The following is a 20,656-nucleotide window of genomic DNA, read 5'->3' as shown; positions in this document are numbered from 1 at the left end:
AAGAAACATTTGTAATGCTAGGGGTTCAGGGGATGTAAGTGGTGTCTCACTTGCAAGAAGTGAGAGCCTTTAGAAACCAGGCATGCCTCCGAAACTGTGTGACAAGGCTCCCTGGGACTGAACGCCAGTGCCAGGACTCTTTAGGTGAGAAGCAGAGAGAGAAGACCCCGAGGAAGCAGCAGAGAGTTGCAGACACACGGGTAGCATGGCCCAGACTTAAATCCCTGAGCAAGAGCATGACACGGAAAAGAGCCTGTTGGTTGAAAGAGGTGTGGAGCTGTAAGCAAATCCCGTCTCTTCTTGGCTGAGCCTGAGTCCAGGGAAACAGGAGTGTGTGCACCTTGCAGAGAGAAACAGGGTGCATGTGTCTCTCACCTCCTTTCCCACGTCATCCGTCAGCTGGAGGAGCCTGCGTGCTGGCTGGCTGCTCACGGCTCGGGGCAGAAGCAGCCGCCAGCGGGCAGGAGCCTGTTCTTTTATCCCCAGGCAGGAGGGCTCGTTCTGCTTGGTGCTGCGTGCCCCACTCACCGCAGTACGTTAAATACTTAGGGGCATGTACAGGTGAAGGGTATAAGAGGCAGCACCTTAGTAACTAAGAATGGGAAATTCTCTTTGATTTGTTAAATCTCTCCTGACCTGAGTAAAAGTCATCATGTAGCCATAGAGCTACAGGGATATACAGGAAGGTTTGGAGGCGAGAGGGACCTTTTTCTTAAACTGGCTGGTACCTCTGGAGAAATCTTACTGGATTCACTGGAGTGTGAGCCAGTTTAGTTGCTTTGTTATAGCCCCAATTTAACAAAATGCCTCTACCAGATGCCAGTAAAGGTAAGAGACTTAGAAAGCTTTTTTGCAGCTGCTCCAAAACTCCCACAAATTTTGTTGATAACTGTTGCTTGTTCCCTGCTCTTCAGTGATGTTCTAAGTAAAGGCTACAGGGCTGTGGTTGAAAACAAGAAATGTGACATTTGAAGATAAATGGTTTGCTGTCTCCTTCTGTTTCAGGAGGGAGATATCTGGCCAAATTCTTCAGCTGAAATTAATGTGATCTTTAGACCCCGAGAAGTCAGAGTCTATCAACAAACGTTCTACTGCGACATCTCAGGTACGGCTCCTTTCTCCTGCTTCTGTTCCCCATGGTGGAGGCGCAAGTAGTCTTGCAGCCCCCTCGGTTCTCGTGTAGCTGGCAGGAAGGGTCAGTGGTCAGCAGGGTGCTGGCATGTGCCCACTGCCCCTGCGTTTTCCAGGTGGTCTCCTGTCCAAGGCCAGCCCTCAGGGTGTGTGGCTACAAGCCTGGATCACTGATCCCAGAGCAACCAAGGCAGTGAAGGGTTAAGTTCTCATGCCGTGGGTTTGCCAGCATTTGCTCTGCTGCCAGGTGCCTGTAGAAGCCAAAGAGCTCCAGAGCTAAACAGCTTCAGTGGGCGAGCACCACGTCCCTGTAGACCATTTGCCTCCAGGAGGAGTCTTTATTACACGGATGCATCATCAGACTCCTGAGGCGGTAGGAGCTGAGTTACAAATGTGCTTCCAGAGCCTGGATCCCCTCTCACTACCCCGACACTGCCAGACCTTGGGTGGCTGAGCCCTGCTGAGTGCGGGCTGGCTGTAGAAGGACACCTCTGGCCAGCACGTGGGAATTGTCACCTTGTGGCTCTGAGTCTGTGGTGCCTCTGGGTACGTTGCACAGGGTTTGCTGTGCTCAGCGGGGTGAGCGGCCTCCCTGGAGTCCGAGCAGTCTGCTAGGCAAGCTTTACACTCACCCTGTCTGACAGAAGTGCCATCATGTCTTTTGCTGGGAGCAGTTGTCTGTGGCCCACGTGAGCTGCACCATCTCTGCCCTGGGAGAGGTGATGGCTTTACTGTGCTAGCCTGGGGCAGGGAGTGCCTGCAGCAGGCTGCGGGGTTCGGGTGACCTCGTCCTTCCTCTCTGTCTCTGCATGGTGCTGCTTAAGGTGTTTTTCAAGACTGGGAGAGCACTGTCAAGCTTCCATCCAGGGAACATGATGGTTTTTCCCCATCTAAGAGGAAGAGGTGCGAGGCCCGTGGTCCTCCAGCAGCCAGGCGCCTGTTCTGGAGTGTGCTGAAGTCACTAACCCAGCTGCTTTGTTGCTTTCCTTACTGCCCTAAGCTGAGGGATATAAATGTCATGAAACAACTTTTTATTTATACTGTAATTGCGCAGGGTTTATTTGGCAAATGCCACCTACAGGCATTACCCAGGGCTTGTGTTCACAAAGTGTCTTCCTGCCTCCCAGCTGCAGCTGCTAGAAATATCCCACCCTGTCATCTTAGCAGGCTTACAGAAGAAAATGAGCATCTTAGAGTGTAACTATAAGCCTTGCAGTCTCGGTTCCCTTTGCAGCAAGGGCTGTGTGTATTAGCAGTATGTTCATGGCTTCTCTGACCTCAGCAGTGAGGTTTTCCATACCTGTTCAGCATGCTTCAGGTAAGGTGTCTTTACAAAGCTGAGCTCTCGATATCACGGTGGGCACAGGCGAGTGCTGCTCTCTGGAGATCACAAAGCCTTGTCTTATGTAGGTGCCGCTGCAGGAGGTGAGCCCTGGAGCCCCGGGCACAGAGCTGTGTGCCAGGCACAGGCAGTGCTGAGATGCTCTGCCTGCTCTAGGCAGCTGTCAGACGTGCACAGCGCCGTTAGCAGGGAGCTTCGCCTTGCCTGGGCTTGTACTTCTCGGCTCCTGTGCTCTTGTCTCCAATTGCATCAGATGGCATACTTTTATCTTCAGTTCTGTTTCATGAGCTTTGTGCCTTCACTGAATGGATTGCAGAGATCATCTAAGCACATGGGAAGAAATTCAGAGACTGTGTTTTAAACTCAGCATCGCTTCTTCCGGATGCAAACTGATGGCTGAATGAGAAACCAGACCGAGGGGTTGGTTACAAATTAGAAGCCAGCCCCAAGGCATATCTCCTGAGGGCAGGGAAGAGTCCTGTGTCTCCTCCTGGAGCACCTAGAGCTGTTCCCATCCAGGCCAGAGTCAGGGAGGAGCACTGAGGCAGCCTGGACAGTCCGGGATAACAGAGGCAATTACTGTACTGAAGTGGAAATCTCTCCGCAGGCCGCGAGACCAGGCTGCCCCTGCGCATCAAAGGGGAAGGCGTAGGGCCTCGGCTCTGCTTCAGCTGTGAGCAGCTGGACATCGGGAAGGTGTTTGTTGGATTAGAGCACAGTTGTGAGGTGAGCAGTCGGGATTCCGAGGGCTGGGGGGGATCCTGATGGCTCCCCGGGCAGCAGTGAGCCTCGTGGGCCTGTGGGATTTCTGGCAACTCCGGTCATTGTGAGCAGGGACTCTGACATACAAGGCAAATTTGGGGGGTTTCCCAGAATCTGAATACTTCTGATGGGATCTGAAAGGTGCATATGTTGTCTGTGAAGTCTTAATCCCTGCTTTTTGGCAACTTTCCTTGGAGATAAGCGGGGAGGTTTCCTGTGAAAAAATACCCCTTTGATACATGAAAGCAACACTGGGACAAAAAGATAAATATTCAGAGGCTTTTGTTTCAGCCCTGGATGCAATGCACCTTTGTACTCGGGCTGTTAAAAAGCAGCTGGAACAAATGTACTGAGTTTGAACTCCAGGCCATTGCAGCCAGCTTTCGGGTCAGTGCGTGCTGCTGGTCCTGGGAGCTGGAGGAAATCTGTCCAGCCTCTGGCTCAGAGCGGGGTCTGGCCGCGGAAGTGGGAGTGCTTCCCCTTGCTGACCAGTCTCTTGCCACTCTTCAGATTTGCTGCATCTCTATGAAGAGCAAAGCATTTCTGGAAGGGAAACAAAGGAACTTTCTACATATTTGCCTCCCCCTGCAACGGTGTCAAGTCCTCTGCAAAAAAATAAGAGCAACTGAAAGAGGTAGGAAATGAGGCAATACTTGCAAAAGCCTGACTGTGGCAGGGAAGGACACATTAAGGTGTTTTCTTACCAAAATATTGTGCTCTCTATGCATTTTTAATAGTGATACTTTGTTGATTCTCTATCATTTTATTATTTTAATTACTTGAGCAAATGTGACTAAGGAGATGATACCATTAGTGCTGTGCTGAGCAGCTAGACTGGAGGTAAACCTCAGCTCAGTGCAGAGTCCCTGAGTGCAGTTTGTAACTGAGGTGTAAAAGACGCGAGAGGAGAGAGTAGTTTCCAGGTTACCCTTGCAGAGCTTGAATACATGAATATCTTTAACAGCAGCTGCAAAATTAAAAAATGCTTCTGTCTTAATTTTTCTCCCAGGTTTTAGAAGGACAAAAATTAGGGAAAAGAAATCCAAAGCAGACAGTTAATTCCATGGAAACGGCAGGATTTGACCCTGCAGCAATCAGAACCTTTACTGCTTTGCTTTGGGTGGGTTTGTTGGTGACTGACAGCGTGCTGGTACTCGCAGCAGCTGTGGGCATTTCTCACCCAATGTGAGAAGAGCTGAATCTCAACAAGTGCTGCGGGATTGTGTCACTTGTTTGAGGCAGTAGATCTCTCGAGTGTTCAACAAAATACGGCTTAGTTCTAAATTTGCCATTTATTCTGATAACTGTAAAGTCTTAGATGGTGGCTGTAAATATTTAGGAAAGAGAAATTCTTTGGAGTAGATAGAGCTGCTGTGCACCGCACGCTCATCCTTTCCGACACGTCTGTTTGAACAGAGACTAAGAAAGTATCCCATTAAAGAAAAAATAAGAATCCTAAATTACATAGCGTAGCAGAGTTGAGGAGTGCTTCTGAAGTTGGTTATCGTGCTGCCCTGAGGTGTCTCCTACCTGCAGTAAACTTGTTGGCTGCAACGTGTTGTGCCCTCGGCAGGAGCGGACTCGTTGGGAGCAGAATCAGCTGTGTGATGATTCACTAGTAAAGCTGCAGCTGCCCTTTGCTGCTCTTAGGGACAGGTCTGAATCGACTTGGTGATGCTGAGCAGCTCCTCTGCGCTACAAGTCAAAGTGGGCTGCTCTGTGTCAGTGGAATAAACCCCGAGTGACTGTTTCTATGAAGCTGTCGCTGCTTTGCATGAAAAACCCAAAGGCAGAACTTGTCCTGTTGGATTTTCTTTGGCTTCTGCCAAGCAGCAGCACACAGCATCTTCTGCTTTTTACAAACGTTATTTGCTTATTCAGAAAACAAATCAGCCTTCTGTAAGAAAGGAAGATTCCTTATGTATTTCCCTTTTGCTTTCCTGCTGCTGCAGGTGGTCCTGTTTAACAAAGGAGCCATCGACGCTGCCTTCAACTTGGTCCCTCCAGCTACAGCTCTGGGCTCCTGCTTCACCTTCCTCCCCCAGGAGGGCATCATTTCTCCAGACGGGCTCCAGGTCATCCGGATCTCCTTCAGTTCCACCAGCCTGGGGGAGTTCACAGAGGAATTCAGGTTCAGTGTGACTGGATCCCCTGAGCCTGTGACCTTGACTATCAGGTGAGGAGGGTTATAGGAGCTCAGTGGGCACATCTGTAGCTGTCTCTGGGTAATCATCTCCCACCTACCTCATTTTAGGATGAAACAGAGAAAAAAAGGTGTTGTCTAAGGTCTTAGTCTTGGCTTGGATCCTAGCATCCTCACGCTAAGAGCCAAGGCTTTTTAACCTTAACTCCAGTCTGAACCTTGCAGTTGCAGCAGCAAATGAAGTATAATTGTCCGCGAGAGGAAATGGGAGAATTACAGAATAATTGTTCAGGGACCTTCTTGGAGCCAGCAGCAGCGTGGGGGCACACCCTGCCGTGGTGCCCTGAGCCTCAGCAGCAGCTGTCGGGTGCTGACCACTTTGCTTTGGCTGCCTGCTGTCCACATGGGTGCTGTGCTGAGCACGGGGGTGACAGGTTGATTTGAAACCCACCTTGGTTCTGAGAGCAGCTTTTACCCACCCAAGCGGTACGGAAAGCTGAGCGCTTTGCCATTCTCTCTAACCCAGCCAGCACCTCCTCTGCCTGTCTTTGTCCTTGCAGGGGCTGTGTCACTGGACCGACTTTTCACTTCAACGTCCCTGCCCTCCACTTCGGTGATGTCTCCTTCGGTGAGTGTGCCCTGGGCTTGGGCCACAGGTTGAGAGCTCTGTGAATTACCAAACTGGAGCACTTTAACATAAGACCGTCTGTCACTTGTGCTCCTCCATAGCAGCCTTCTGGGTGTCAAAGCCAGGGCTGTTTGGTTGCTTAGGCAGTCTTGTGCCATCATGAGATCAAGTAGGACCAAGGGATAAAGTCAGTATTTTCCAGTGTCCTACGAGTCTGTTCAGCCCCAATCTCCCAGTCCTTGGCAGAAGAATGACTGTGAAAGTCCTTGTCCCAGAGGGCCCAGGGGATGGGCCTGCAGCAGAAGGGAGTTTAAGGCACGTACTGGCCTGTAGCTGCTCTGGGTCAATGTTCCTGTGGCAAGGCAGGGATACCATTTACCCGCCTGACCTTTAGTGCCAGATGTTAATTAACGCTGTGAGGGCCCCTCGTTGTCACCCACCAGGTAACATGCCCAAGCAGTAGCTCTGAATCAGGCACTGATGTCCTCAGACCACGGGCTCCTCCTTCCCCACCACAGGCCCAGCTCTGCTGACAGAGCCTGGGGCTGAGCATCCAGAGCGTCCCCGTTGAAATGCAGCTTCTGGTTCTCCATCTCAGGCTCACAAAAGGCTTTTGACTGAGATGATCTAGAGTTTAAATGTGAAATCCATTGTGGATTGATTGAGGGGCCATTATCATTCTGTGCCCAGGATGCCTCTGTGTTTTCGTGCTGTTCATGGACTTTTTAAGAAGACTCATTGCCTTTCCTGAGCCGCTTCTCCCCTCCCTCCATCACCACTCTGCCACTTCTTTATTTCCTTTTGAATAAAACAACAAGAAACACACCAGACAGAAATGTGGAGATGTAACAGGAGATTCATCCTCCCTAATCTCATTTCGTTAATAAGGGCTTTTCAGCTGACGGCAGCTATTGTATTGTGCTGCTGACTGTTGACCTGCGTCTGGTGACTTTGGTCTCGTTTGGGATTGCGAAGTCTGTGTTTGTCCTTTTTGTGCCCCTCCTGCCTCCCTGCTGGAGTAACTGCTGGAGGTGGGCAGTGGTGACTGTGGTTGGACATGGAGAACCCCCCCGCTGTGGCTGCAGTTGGTTTTCCTCCCCGTCTGTATTCAAATGACGCTTGGTGAGCAGGCCACGGGAGATGTCTCCTTCTCGCAGAGCTGACCAGCCGAGCCAGATGTCCAGGCCAGAGCAGGCTGTGGGCTGATGTCCTGTCTCTGCAGAACACCCCCCCAGGTGTGGCTGTGTCACTGCTTTTCCATGAGGGAAGGCGAGTATCACAGCTCAAGTGATGCCGACCTGTGCGGGGCAGTGTGCAGTGTAGAAGCCGTGTCCCATTTGTTGGGTGAGGTGGAACATGGCTCCCGCTGATTTCTGAGCAAGCATCAGGTTTGCCTCCAGTGTGGGGCTGTGAGTTGTCATGTGCTCGGTCTGGTAGCCCCAGACGGGAGAAGCCTTAAGGGTCCTGCCTCGAGAAACTGCGTTAGAGTGCTTTGCATCATGCTGTCGTTCCCAGTTTCATCCTTCCTTCCTTTTACTGTAGCTTCTCCTTGTTGACAATACCCTGCTTTTATATACTGAAAAGTGTGGAAGCATTCACAGAGTTCACAGGGCATTTTACAGATGGAATTTTCAGAATAAATGGTCTGTCTGGATGGACACTTGTAAGTGAGAACTAATTGGTGCAGGTTTGGGAGCAGGTGAGAGAGCTCCTCACAGCTAGAGAGAGAGAAACTTGTGGGGTTCAGCATCGCCAAGAGTGGCCATTTCCAAGGAAGCAATCTCTGTGATCAGCGTAAAAGGGAGCTTAAGTGACAACTAATTCCTTGCGTAACTTCTCAGTTAGCTGTACTTCAGATTGAAAAGAGCTAAACTCCAAGCCCGATTTTATCACAACAGGATATTCACACCAGGAATCACGGGACAGTTGGTGCATAAATTCATATTTGTGTCATTTTTCTAGGCTTTCCTCACACCTTGTCGTGTCGCCTCACTAACACCTCCTTGGTGCCCCTCACCTTCAACCTTCGTGTTCCTGGGGACGGCTTGGGAGAGCCCAGTGTCAACAGTTTGGCTCAGATGACAGACAACACTCACCTACTCCAGAGAAAGGGAGCCTAATGGCACCTCAGACCAAGTGAATTCACCATAAAGCCCCACAGAGGGACCATCCGCCCCCTGGGATTCCTGGATATCCAGGTATGGGAAGAGTCCGGCCGTACGTGCTCGGCGGGTGGAGCTGGAGCTCCACTGAGGGATGGGAGGGCTTTAGCACCGCTAGCTCTGAGCGTAACGCGGGGAGGATATCTGCACTGGTGTTGGGCTTTTGTTAGCTGGGTTACTCTGGGGCTTTTCTGAAGGACCACTGCTTTGTTTCCAGAATCGTCAGCTGAAGATCATGTCCCATATGGTCAAGTGCAGAAGCCATTATCTGTTTCTGAGAGCTGCTTGGAGCAGTTTCTTTGATTTAAAGCGAGCAGAGGAAGGGTGAGGACAGAAGGTGGCTGTTAAAAAGAGAGATGTCATTCTATAAAGCACTTTGCTTTTCTTCCCGGTCTTATTTCTCCTCTCCTGATGAGCAGAATGAGTTGTATTCACTGCCGTGATCTCCAGTGGGGACTGAAAAATCTCTGGCAGCCATGAACTGCACAGCACCTGCTGGGCTGCATTTTGCCCTCAGCTTCCCAGTGTAAAGATTAATCTGTTGAATTCAACAGATTGCCTCTGCATTTATGCTGTTGTAGTTGAGATTAAAAATTAGTCTTTTAATTTTAATACAGTGGGGAGTAGAGCATTAATCTAATAGTGGTTACATGTGCCCTGGTAAGTGCAAGGTGTATTTAACAAAGCAGATTTGTCAGAAGACTTTTGTTACTCCCAGCAACTGTGCTCTGCACATGGACCAGCAGAAGAGTTAGGGCAAAATCCTCCCTTTCCTGCCCATGGAACGAGAACCGGAGGACAGCACAGGTGCACGATGGCTTTTGGGAGTGATGAAGTGTTCGGTGCTCTTCTCTTCCATCAGGTCACCCTGTGCTCCAACACTCTGCAGAGCTACGAGCTGGCTCTGGTGGTGGATGTGTGCGGTGTTGGCAGGGTGGTGTCGGCGCTGCTCCTCACAGCCAGGTATCGATGTTTTCCTTGCAGCTCGTCGTCTCTCCTCGTGCATCCAGCACCATGCTGCCTTGCACGTGGTTTGCTGGATCCATCTCCCAGTGACAAGTGTTGCTTAATGACGTAGTTCTGCCCAGCCAGATGTGAGATGGGCAGTGTTCTGAAAGCAGCACCTGCGCTCCACGGACAGGCGTGGCCCTGAGCCTTTTTCTAAAGGGAACAGTAATTCTATTCATTACTGGCCTGGGTTTTGGTGCTTGGGGTGTAATAAATTTCCAAAGGGCCATCTTTCCTTCTTCCTGCAAGTGGTGGACTTGTGCTGGGTTGCAGCCAAAATACAACGTCCATTTGGGCCGCAGCGAGCAGCCTGCTGGGAGCTGGTGTCTGGGTCACTTAACGAAGGCGCATGGGAATGGGAAAGGGGCTTATGGCAGGACTGGTGAGGGGAAGCTCAAAGCAAGATCTTATGAAGGGGAAAGTAGTCCTTGATGTTGAAGGTGAGCTCAGATTTCTCTGCTTCCCTCTGGTTCTTTTGAGCATTAATGTTCTCAGACTTAAGCCAGAAGTTGTTCTTGCTGCAGGCAGATTCAGCCCTGTTGTGCTGCGGTGGGTGTCGGTTTAATTCCAAGAGCGATGAGTTCACTGTGCTGTTCCCTCTCCCAGGCAGAGTCATCCAGTCAGTGCCTGGGCTGCAGTTTTGTAAAACAAGTGCAAATGGGGACAGAGAGTGCACGGAGCCGTGGGGTGCAGGAGCTGGGAGAGGGTGATCCCCCACTGCCTGAGGCCGGGGGTGGCTTGTGCCCTCCATCGCCGGGCAAAGAGCTGAGTTCTCAGGCAGGGCAACAGCGGTGTGGGAGAGGAGGCAGTCGTTCTCACTGAGACACTGGGGTCTTGTGCCCTTTGAGCCTTGGTGAGCACTCGGGGGGAAGGCTGCCCCAGAGCTCACGCCTTGCCGGGACTGTTGGGAGGGTCCTTGCAAGCCTCCTGGGGCAAAGAGCGGGCAGAGCTGATCAGAGAGCTCTGGCACAGGGCACCGTGCGCTGCCCGGGCACCTGGCAGCCTCTGCGAGGCCGAGTCCCGGGGTTTGCCCCACCTTTACAGGGGGTGGTGGAGTCAGAAGCAGTTAAAGGCCATTTATCGCTGTAGGGGTATTAAGTGTCTATTTGACAAATGTGTCATGCTCTGTTTCACGCTACTCGGGGAGTAAACAAACTTTACATTCTCTCGGCATCTCTAATTCCCTTTTGGTCATCTCTTTGCCTAGATGCGTGGTTCCTGCGCTGCGAGTGCTCAACCCCGTCGTGATGTTCGGACGGTGCTTCCTAAAATTCCCTTACCAGCAGATGCTGACCCTTGTGAACGACAGCAATCTTCCAGGCTGCTACGGGGTTCTTCCTCAGGTTTGGCATTGCATCCGCCTCGTGGCCTCCAATGTTATCAAGCGTTTATTAGGGAAAAAAAGAGTTTTGGATAAGGCCTTGCTGGTTTATATTCAAACCTAAAGGTTGCTGAGAGAAAGAAGCTACCTGAATATAAACTTCAGGAAGCAGTTTAAACATTTTAGGAAGTAGTTTATATTCTAGTCTTTGGGGTGCTTTCATGCAGGAGAACTTAGAGGGCTGTGAAAAGCTGCTGCAAAGAGGCTGCCAGCACAGGAGTGGGTGTTTGTGGGTGCAGCAGGTTTTGGACCCCGTGAGGATGCTAAGCCCATACAAGTCTTGCATCTTGCTTTGTACCTTTCTGTTTTCTCCTCGGGATTTTTGAAAATGTGTGTGAATTGCCATTGTGGTAGATGTTGAGGAGTTCAAAGTTTCCTCCAAGGTCACTCCTGTGTGTTGCGTTTGACTCTGTCCCTTACAGGAGCACAAGGAGGACGCTTCTGTGTGGTACTCCAGCCCCGTGCCGTGGGGGATTGTCCAGCCTCGCAGCTCGGTGGGGTCCCATTGACACTGGGGGCCCAGGTGACGGGAGAGTAGGACACTGTTGCTCATGTTGCAGTGTTTGGGAGTGAAGGATCCCCTCTGGTGAGTTCCAGGGGACGTGGGCCTTTCTTTATCCCCTGATAATGGGAGCTTGTGGCTTTCAGATGGGATCACACTTGCTCCAGGGCTTCTGTTTCGGTTTTACAACACTGAAAACTTCAAACAGCCATGATTATCCCCCAGTCTAGGAGTACCCTTAGAGCTGTCTAATCTTTTCACACTTTCTCTGTTCGTTGTTTTTTTTGATCTTTCCTACCTGCTTTCTGGAGCAGAAAATCCATTTAGTGAGCACTGGAGAAGAACCAGTTGTCTATGTTCATCCAAGTACGACAAATTTCGGCAGTATCCAAGTTCTACAAGATGCTTCCCAAACTCTCCACCTCTCCAATCAGAGTGTCATCCCTGCATCCTTCAGGGCAAAGATGGAAAGTATCTGTGGGGCTATTTTCCAACAAAAATGACTGACAAGCAACCTGTGACTTGATTTTTATATGCAACATTTGCATATCACTATATGATTGAGAAAGCAACGTATTCCATCACAGTGCAGCAAGAGGAGCCTGGTCTGGGGGCAGTTTTAGCTGGGGGATCCCTGAGTAAAACAGAGAATTTGCATAGATGTGTGAGCAGAAATGCATCTGGATCAGTGTTGCAAGTTGTCCCTTTATCTTGTGGAAGGTATTTAGCTCTAAGAGTCATGTGTTTGGAGCTCTGAGACCAAGAGAACGCCGTGGCCCTTTGCTCCTGAAGAAGAGAGGACTGAATGGTTTTGGAGATAAAATCTGAGATGCAGTCAGGCGTCAGGGTGAACTGCACACGTACATCTGAGAGCAGAGGCTGTCCCTTATTTCAGCTGGTGAGTGATTTGGGCATCCTGCATTCAGTTGTACCCCTGAGCCCAAGTCTTTTGTTCTCTAAGACAGAAAAGCTGCTGCTTTGATTTCCTGCCTGGAGATTGCTGCAGGACGGTGAGCTGTGATTTCCCTGTCTCCTGTTTGATGGCTGATCTCGAAACTGTGGCTGTTTGCAGTTAGGCTTAGAGATCATGGTCCCTGCTCAAAAGAAGGAGCTATGACTGAAATTCTCACAGCAGCATTGGATCAGCAATGTTACAGCACGCTGACTGTCAGCTCAACAAACCGAATGAGGTTAAATGAAGGGACAGCAACAGGGCAAGTAAAAGGTTGGTATCTTGTATGAAACAGGAAAATGCTCTAATGCGGATGGCCATGGTGCCACCTTGGTGGTGGTATCAACCATCACATGCAAATTGCTGTTCCTGTCAAGTCAAGGTTTCTTCTTGTTCTATGGGAGAAAAGAGCATTATCTGAGCAAGGCAAGATGCTTTTTTGTGGATAACTTCACTTTGGGGTAGTGACTTAAGGAATTACCTGGAGTACCCCTCGTGCACAGGCTTTCCCATACCATCTCCTCTTCTCTCTGTTGGATGAGTTGAGTCTGTTATATTCTGAGTTGTGGGGAGCAGCACTGAACATCTCTGCCAGCAGAAAGAAATAAATAAAACCCCTCCAAGTCTGTGCATTAAGATGGAGCTTTTGTGGGTGTGAAGAAGAGCACAGGGACTTTGTAGCTTCGTCCTCTGCTGGCTTATCCCTGCGTGCCAGGGTGTCTGCAGGTCTGTGACCCCTGGGACCAGTGTGTCATCCCGTGCTGAATCCTGTGTGTGTGTCTGACGTGCTTTTCCTTGTCAGATTCCTTTCCCAGCTGCCAGGCAGCCCTGTTGGAGGATCCTCTGGATCCGGCAAGGGGAGGGTTTGCGCCTTTTTGGGTAGAAGAGACCGGAGGAACAGGTCAGCGTGAAGGGGCTGCTGCAGCTTAGCTGGGGACTGATGCGACCTGCTGAAAAAGATGGCTGTTTCTCCTCCTTGCTGCTGCTGCCATCTTCTTTCCCCAAGTGTCTGATTTTTTTTTTTCCACATTGGCAAGTGTAAAATAGTTGTATTGGTTAATGGAAGTGTTTGCTCTCCCTGCAGAAAGGCAGAAAGGAAAAAGCATCATTCTTTGATCATTTCCTACTTGTTCTTAGTCATTCTGTCTTCTTGAGGATCGTCTGTTCAGCTACTGACATCTCTTGGCACCACGGAAGGCAGCTGCATATCATGCCTGTGTGATCAGGAAAGAAAAGACAGAGGTGTCGTTTTTGTTAATCAGCGGCAGCTTTCTTCTGCCTGCATAACCACTGTGCTGGGTCTGTCATGTGACAAAGGGGGGCAGAGGTGTGGAGGAGACCTTGGAAAAGGTGCCTGAAACCTGGCCACAGGGGACAGTTTGTTTTTTATCACATAGGGTGTCTTACGTGAGTTCATGCCCTTTCAGAATTGCTGTTTTTCAGTAATGGAAGAAATTGTTATCCTGCTTGTCTAGGGAAACTAAACTTGTCGTATCGTGCTGCATCTGTTGGTGAACTGAATTAAACAAGGGTAGAATCTTCAAGGCAATTATGCTCCTAGAAGCAAGAGTGACTCAGCCGGGTGCTTTTCCCAAAGGAAAAGCAGGAGTTTGGTTATCAAACCAGGTGGCCCTGATCTCCCCAGCCCAGCGAGGAAGCGCAGATGGGATCTGGAGGGGTGAGCTCTGGACTGGGGACACAAATGGAGACAAGCTTTGTTAACTCGCTCAGCAGTCTGCTATTGGCTGAACCAAGCTTGGCAAGTTAGGCTCCGTTGTCAGTGGCAGTGAGTGCCACACTACTTTTTTTTTTTTAGAGGCTCTGCCTTTTGATTTCACAAAACATCCCCTTGATGGTGCTCTGGGGCAGAGGCTAAACCAAAGTGGTCCCCATCCATGCTTTTGCCGAGGAGATGCTGGTGCTGAGGTGCCAGGAGGCGGCTGGTGGTTGGTGGGAGCATCCAGCCAGCCTCGTGCCCTGACCTCCACCTCCTGCTGGGGCTCGGGGCCGTCTGGGGCTCTCTTCTGCCACTGGCAGTTTGTGCGGATAAAGAGTAGCTTTGAAATGAAGAACACAGGGTCCCCCACCTCAGGACTGCTGAAACACCTGGTGCTCTGTGCACAACTGATGTGGGACGGGGTTATATTCCCCCTTCATGTGCAGCCTCCGTGAGGAGCGATGGGTCAGCTGACAAAGGTGTGAATGCTCTCTCACTAGAGCTGTGGCTTGGCAAAGTACAGCTGCATTTTAATACTGAGTTCTGCTTCCTCTTTCACTCGTGCAAGGCCAGAATGACCAGATCCCTTAATTAACTAGCTTTAAGTAGCTTCAAGAGAAGAGTGTGGTGGCTCCTCCTCAGTCATCCCTTAGGGCAGCCATCCATCCTCCCATCCCATCCCTCCCATCCATCCCCTGGATGGAAACTCGAGCTAACTTCACCTGGATCAAGCATTTGCTTGGATCATGTCAGGCCTCCAAGCACACTGTTGCTTTCCATTAAAAAAAAAAAGAAAAAAAAAAAAGTGGGGAGAGGGGAACCTCTTCCCTTAGAATAGTGCAGAGTTTTGGGTGAGCAGTGCCTTCATCCCAAACACAGCACTGAACTGTGGGGTGCAGGCACCACCCCCACCGTGATGGACACTCGGAAGCCGTACATCTGCCTCCCCGTGTGTTTCCTGAGGGCCAGGGAGCACGGTGTGTGTTTCCTCTCTGCAGGCTTGCTCCCTGGGAACGTGGTTTTAGAGGGTCTGGGGTTCAGCACCTTCACTGCCCCAACTGTGGAGGGAGGTCCATGAGAAACCAGAGGGAAGAGAGTGCTTGGAAGCCCGGGCCATGCCTACAGGGCACGTGCCTTCCAGTTTGCTTTCTGCTTTTTGCTTTACTGCCCTGCTATGTACATTTATAGCTGAATTTTCCAAAGCAGAGGGCACTGGGGCACCTCACTGCAGCTGATGATCAGTGGGAACCGAGTGCTTCAGTTCTTTGAGGGCTGTTGAGAAGCACTGAGTACCTCTTGGGAAAGAAGACGTTGGTGTCAGGGTTTTGATCAGCCGGTTTTGCAGAGTTACTCTTCAGGCTCTCAGCAGTATCCCCCAGCTGTGTGGTTGCTGCGGTGGGATTTGAGCAGTCCTGGCTTCCTCTGGCCTTGAGCCTTTATGCTAACCCAGCGCCCATTGTCAGGAAGCCAGGAGAGGTGAAGTAGCTTCCCTTGGCGTGCGCTCCAGAAGAGAGCGGAGGGGGAATAACCTCCTCCTGAGGATGAGCATCCCTTGGGTTGGGCAACACTGGGTTAATGAAGTGAGTCTGTTAAAGGAAGGTAAAATACAGGCTGTAGAAGCTCCTACATACTTGCTGTTTCCAGACACTAGTTTGGATTTAGGGAAATGGAGCCTTTCTGGTTTTTATCCTCATATCTTTAGTTCTTCCTTTTCCTGCACCCCACAAGAGCCCAGGGTCCGTGGTTTCCATGATAAGTTAGTGTTTGGCTTGTCTTACAGGCTGGCAAATGCTCGTGCTGGAGGATTGAACCCAGTGAAGGAGTGATTCCCCCTGAGACAGAGGTGTCTGTGGCTGTCATAGCAAGCTTGGATGACACGGAGAAATTCAAGGACGAGGTGAACCTGTTCATAGAGAACAGCCACACCTACATGATCCCCGTCCGGGCTGTTGGCATTGGCACCACAATTGTCACCGACAAACTCTTTGCTCCGGAGCTCAACTTGGGACCCCAATTCAGGTAGGGTATCTCTCAGCTTCTGCCGTGGGCTCAGCAAGGGGCAGTTTTGCTGTAGTCCTTCAGGCTGGTTGTTCTTCAGCGCTCAAGGTCCTGGCTCTGTTCTCCTGAAGCCACAGGGCTTCCTTCAGAAACCTTCTATGGCCATCTGAAAGTTGTTAGGTACCCTCAAAAGCCACCAAAATGGAAACCAGTTGTTAAACTGTCCCTGACTTGTCTTTAGTTATAATACATCTATTTCCTCACTGGAACAAAAAGAGATTTGGAGGAAAACAGCAGGTCCTGGAAGCCTCTGGGTGGGAAATGCTACATTACAAGTATAAACGTATTTCCCTTTGGAACAATGTTGCTTGTTTTTCCCTTCACTATGGAGTATCATCTCGTCACAGCAGAAAACCTTGGTGGTAGCTTGTTAGCAGGTCCTTGACTGAATTAATGGTGCTGTTTTGTGCCCAGCAGTCCTGGAGGAGCAGCAGAATTTCTTTGCCCCGTATCACCCCTCACTTTGCTCGCCTTCCCCATCTCCCCTGCCGGGCTGCTCTTCATCAGACGTAGTCGCTCTTCCCTCGTCTCTCCCACCGGCTTTCCTCGGCGTCACCGCCACAGCGGAGCCTGAGGCGCGGGCAGGCGAGGGTGGCTGCAGGACCAGCTCTGGAAGGGAGAGGAGGAGAAGTCCCCTGAGTTTGGGAGGGATAAATGGAACGTCTTAATGAAAGAGCTTAGCTCAAAGGAGGGGATTCACTGGTCCTAATGCCTCTGTCTGAAACCAGGCATGTTCCCGTAAATGGGAGAAAAAGAAACCTTTACAAAGTGCTGCCTGCTTTGTGTTGGAGACCTCTTGAGATGAGAAGAATAGTCTTCCTGAGGTGCCTGTTCCTTTCCCTGGCTGCAGAGGGTCCATAGTGGTCCAATACCTAAATTTTAGGGTAGAAAGAGCAGGGACATTGCAGGGGGTTGGTGCTTGTCCAGCGTGTCCTGTGCTCTGTGCAGCCACAGACTGGCTACCCAACGGAGTGGGCGATGTCAGTGTGATTTGTGTCATGGTCCTCTGCCCCCCTTCACGTCTTGCTCTGCAGACTCTGGAGTTGTTGCCTTTGCTGTCGGCTGCAGAGCTGCCCCAGGTGAGCTGAGACGGGACCCAGGTAACATCTCAGATGAGTTGGGCTTTCCCAGAGCCACAGATTCTGCATCCACCCAGAGCTTCTCCAGGCTTTCGTCTGTGCTGCCCACCACAGAAACCATTTCACACTAAGCTTGTACGCATCATGTTTTAACAGTCTTTTCAAAGGCTGGTTTGTTCTATACTCTCAGGTCTGTGCATTTAGCTGCCTGGGGCAGGCAGGCATTTTGTAAGCCGTGTATTCTGTCCTTTTCAGAAAACCAGTAACTGTTCCAGGAACAATTCACGTCCTGGTCATGCTCAGATTTATACAGGGTAAAATAATTACTCCAGACGAGCCTGCAGTTAGTGTTTCTTTACATGAAGAAATCAATTTCCACTGAGTATTCATTTTGGTTTATATCTAGCTCTAGTTACTGACCTCTCATCATTGCTCCATCCCCTCAGCAGCCAGACCTGGTCTTGCTGCCATGTTTGATTTGGGGAAACTTCTGTTGATCCTGTGTTCTCACAGTGCATTTATCTTCCTAAACCACAGCACCACTTGCACTGTTCAGGCAAGGGACGATGTGTTGGGGGTGATGAGGTTGGATGCTCCCTAAGGGACTGGGGGTGCCAGGGCAGGGGCCCCGCCAGGGAGGCAAGGGGTGCCCAGGTCACCGGAGGGTCTCTAGGCTGGTGATGCTCTGTCTGCAGCAGCTGAGATGATGATCTTCATGCAGTTCTTACTTGCTGTACGCAAACAGAGCAGCTGCTGGATGCTGATAAACTTAGGGGCAACCAAGGTCTGGCTTTTGCTGAAGCTTTGAGCTAGGTCAGCCTTTTTGGAGGTGCTTTTATTGCTGAGTGTGCAGTCAGGTAACGCCATCACGGTGCTGAAGCTGGGTGACCGCTGGGAGATAGCAGCTCCCGTGACTTTTTCCATCTCTCCTTCTCTTCCAGCCTGGATCCCTGCTGTTACCACTTCAAGGTAACAAACAAAGGACGGCGTGCCCATCGGCTCTATTGGTCAGCAGCAGGTTCTGGCTCGTTACGCCGGCGTCATCGTGTCCCTGCTGTCAGCACCACCGAGGGCCAAGGTTCCTCCCAGAGCCCCAGACCTGCCCGCCCTGGGTTTAAGGTTCAGCCGCTGAGGGTGGAGCTGATGCCGGGCAAGACTACAGAGATGGTGCTGGAATGCTTCTCCAGCACTCCTCAGGTGAGGTCCCCGCCGAGGGCTGAGCCTTCCCCATCAGGAGCAAGTGCTTTCAAGAAACTGTTCTAACAGCACAAGCTACCATGGCAGCACCAGCTGCTTTCCTTGCTGGCCACTGTCAGTTCCTAAGGCTTTTTCATGTTTCCATGGCTACTGTAAACCCAACCTGCTGATACCAAAACACGGACTGAAGGAGATATTGCTACTCCAGGGGCAAATGGCAGGTTACAAGGTGTCATGTGCTGAGGCAAAAAGGAAGGGCAGAGAAAATAAGTTATGCTTAGACGAGGAGCACAGGCAGAAAGTAAATTAAAAAGATCAAAGTAATGTATTTGGGGGAAGCAGTGAGTAAAACAAAACACCTGTGAAGGGAGGGAGTGTCTGGGAGTAGCATCATTTTTCCTCTGTAGACAAGCATGGGCAGAGGGCTTGTCTAGCACTGAGTCCTGGAGCAGAAGAATGAGCACAGTGTGTCAGCTGTAGCGATCGGGTGATGTTCATCCACGTGGGAAACTGTTTGCAGGGATCATTACAATTGACAGCTTGACTTTGTCAGTATTTCCATAACGGCTCGCCCCAGTCTCTCAGCCAGTCCCGGGGTGCCAAGGGCAGCCAGGTCTCGCAGCACCCTTGGATGGCAGCTCAGGGGGAGATTTCAGCAGGGTCACGGGGTGTTTTCCTCCCTGGACCCTTCTTTCTCAGGGGAAATCCTACTCTGCAGAGAAGCTGCCAGCTAACCCTGGTGTGCGTTCCCTCTCTCCAAGACCAGAGGTTTAGGCAAAGGTGGAATAAATCTGCATCAAGCTCCTGCTGATACTTGTGTTTTGAAAGGTGTTTTAAAGGGCTGCCTTGGTGGTAGCTTGAGGAATACTTGATTACTCACCTAACTGACTGCAATGGGACTGTCCCTGTGCAGTTCAGAGCCCAAAGGTTTTGCTGAAGCAGGGAAAAGCTACCAGAAAGGAAATGATCAGGGTGCAGGTGAGGCTGTCTTGCCTGGAAAGCCGAAAGGGGATCTGTGAGCTGAGCTGTGGCTGCCTGCCTCCTGCAGCCAAAGCCAAGACCCTGGGAGTGGGCTTTCCACCTTCCTCGGGTCTTGAGAACTTAATACTCTTGAGGTTGGTCAGAAGCCCAACTCCCTGCATAGCCCACGCAACACGCATGATTTTGAGTCTGTAGACTCTGCGGAGGAGTTGGGTTGTGGTGTTGTATCAGAGGGAAGAGTGAGAAATGAAGGCAGGAATATGGGGAACTGAAACCATGAGAAAACAGGAAAAAGAGCGTTCAGCTTAAGCAGAGGGTTTGCATGTGAACTGCAAGACCTCTCTTTCCTGGGGAGGTTTCTTTTAAAACCAGCTCTAGGAGGGCACAGTACCTGCTAGGAAGGAGTGGCCCCCTCTTTACCTGAAGACAGTCTGGCTATTTGTGTTTTTCCCATGGATCCTGTCCTCTAAGCTTCCAAGGGAGAGTTTGCTAGCATTGGCCCTTCTGTCACCTGTTTCCCTTAATATAGTTGTATTATTATTTTTTTAATCAGTTCCTACAGCTTTCTGTAAGTATTATGCTTGGCAGTGGGACAAATCAAAACAGTAATAATTTGGGGCTGGGACTATTACAGTTGTAGCAGCACATGACTCACAAGGGCTTTTTGTGGATAGTGGGGTGTGGCATTACGGACGTTTGAGAGCAGAATAAATGGGATGCAGCATAAAAAGAAAAGGGGGCTGCTGAGGAGTCCCGTGGCTGTAACTTGATGGCGGTAACAGGGTCTGTGGTTGGGTGGGCAGCAAACGCAGTGCGTTTTGGGGACGCCCTGCTGGGCCCCGCTGGGTGACGGGTGACTCCTCCGTGCAGGTGGTGAAGGAGCGGCTGCTGTGCCACGCCGTCGTGGGGAGCAAGGCAGAGAAGGCTCCGATAATGGAAGTGGATGTCACCTGCGAGTTCATCGCTCCCATCCTGAAAATGTCCTCCAGGGAAATCACTTTCCGGGTGGAGAAGGTAAGTCTCTGGATTTCATCCTGGCACTGAAGAGCATGGCTGGTGACTGAAAGCCTGGTGGGGGGTGTGCTTGTGTTCGAAGGAGGGAGTTAAATGGCTTCTCCAAGTCCCTGGGGCTTTGACTATTGAGCTGAGCAGGACCAAGATTTTGCCATTAACACTGAGATCAATATTTGCTCCTCCGGGATTGGGAGCAGTCCCACCAGCTGTATTCCGCCCTCTTGATGTGGAGACCGAGTTGAGCTGCTGAGCCGAGGGCACAGGGCGAGATGTGTGGGACCCACGAGAACAGCGTGGGCTTTGCACAGCCACCTCGTGTGCTGGGGCTGAGGTGGGCGAGCAGAGTGCTGCAGCTGAGCGATGCTAAACCCCCTCCTCACCCTTCCTGAGGGGCTTCGTAAAGTAAGCAAGGGTGTTTTCAGAGATGGGACTGGTTTTTAACTTCACCCAAGTAAAACAGAGAGAACAGCTGCTCTGCCGAGGGGGATCATGGCTACTTCTAGAGAGACACCAGTTCCTGTACTCGGGGTGAAGGGAGGCTTCTGGGGATCCTCCAAGGCACGGTGATGTCTGAACACCAATCCTGTAGGGAAGCTGAG

At 50.8% G+C, this 20,656-nt stretch overlaps 1 protein-coding gene across 1 annotated transcript in view; it reads left to right on the top strand.

Annotated features, from left to right (window-relative positions):
* LOC141963905 (hydrocephalus-inducing protein homolog) overlaps nucleotides 1-20,656 on the top strand; it is a 75,263-nt gene that overhangs the window by 8,890 nt on the left and 45,717 nt on the right. The window contains 13 exon segments of the mRNA XM_074913642.1: nucleotides 1,006-1,105; nucleotides 3,081-3,199; nucleotides 5,188-5,411; nucleotides 5,939-6,006; nucleotides 7,969-8,204; nucleotides 9,031-9,131; nucleotides 10,384-10,519; nucleotides 10,980-11,052; nucleotides 11,055-11,143; nucleotides 11,374-11,528; nucleotides 15,511-15,747; nucleotides 17,807-18,062; nucleotides 19,914-20,057. Coding sequence (XP_074769743.1) covers nucleotides 1,006-1,105; nucleotides 3,081-3,199; nucleotides 5,188-5,411; nucleotides 5,939-6,006; nucleotides 7,969-8,204; nucleotides 9,031-9,131; nucleotides 10,384-10,519; nucleotides 10,980-11,052; nucleotides 11,055-11,143; nucleotides 11,374-11,528; nucleotides 15,511-15,747; nucleotides 17,807-18,062; nucleotides 19,914-20,057 — 1,938 coding nt within the window.

This window comes from Athene noctua, chromosome 9 (assembly GCF_965140245.1).
Source record: "Athene noctua chromosome 9, bAthNoc1.hap1.1, whole genome shotgun sequence".
NCBI lineage: Eukaryota > Metazoa > Chordata > Aves > Strigiformes > Strigidae > Athene > Athene noctua.
The sequence above is the reverse complement of the archived record's forward strand: the minus strand, read 5'-3'. Positions and strand labels throughout refer to the sequence as shown.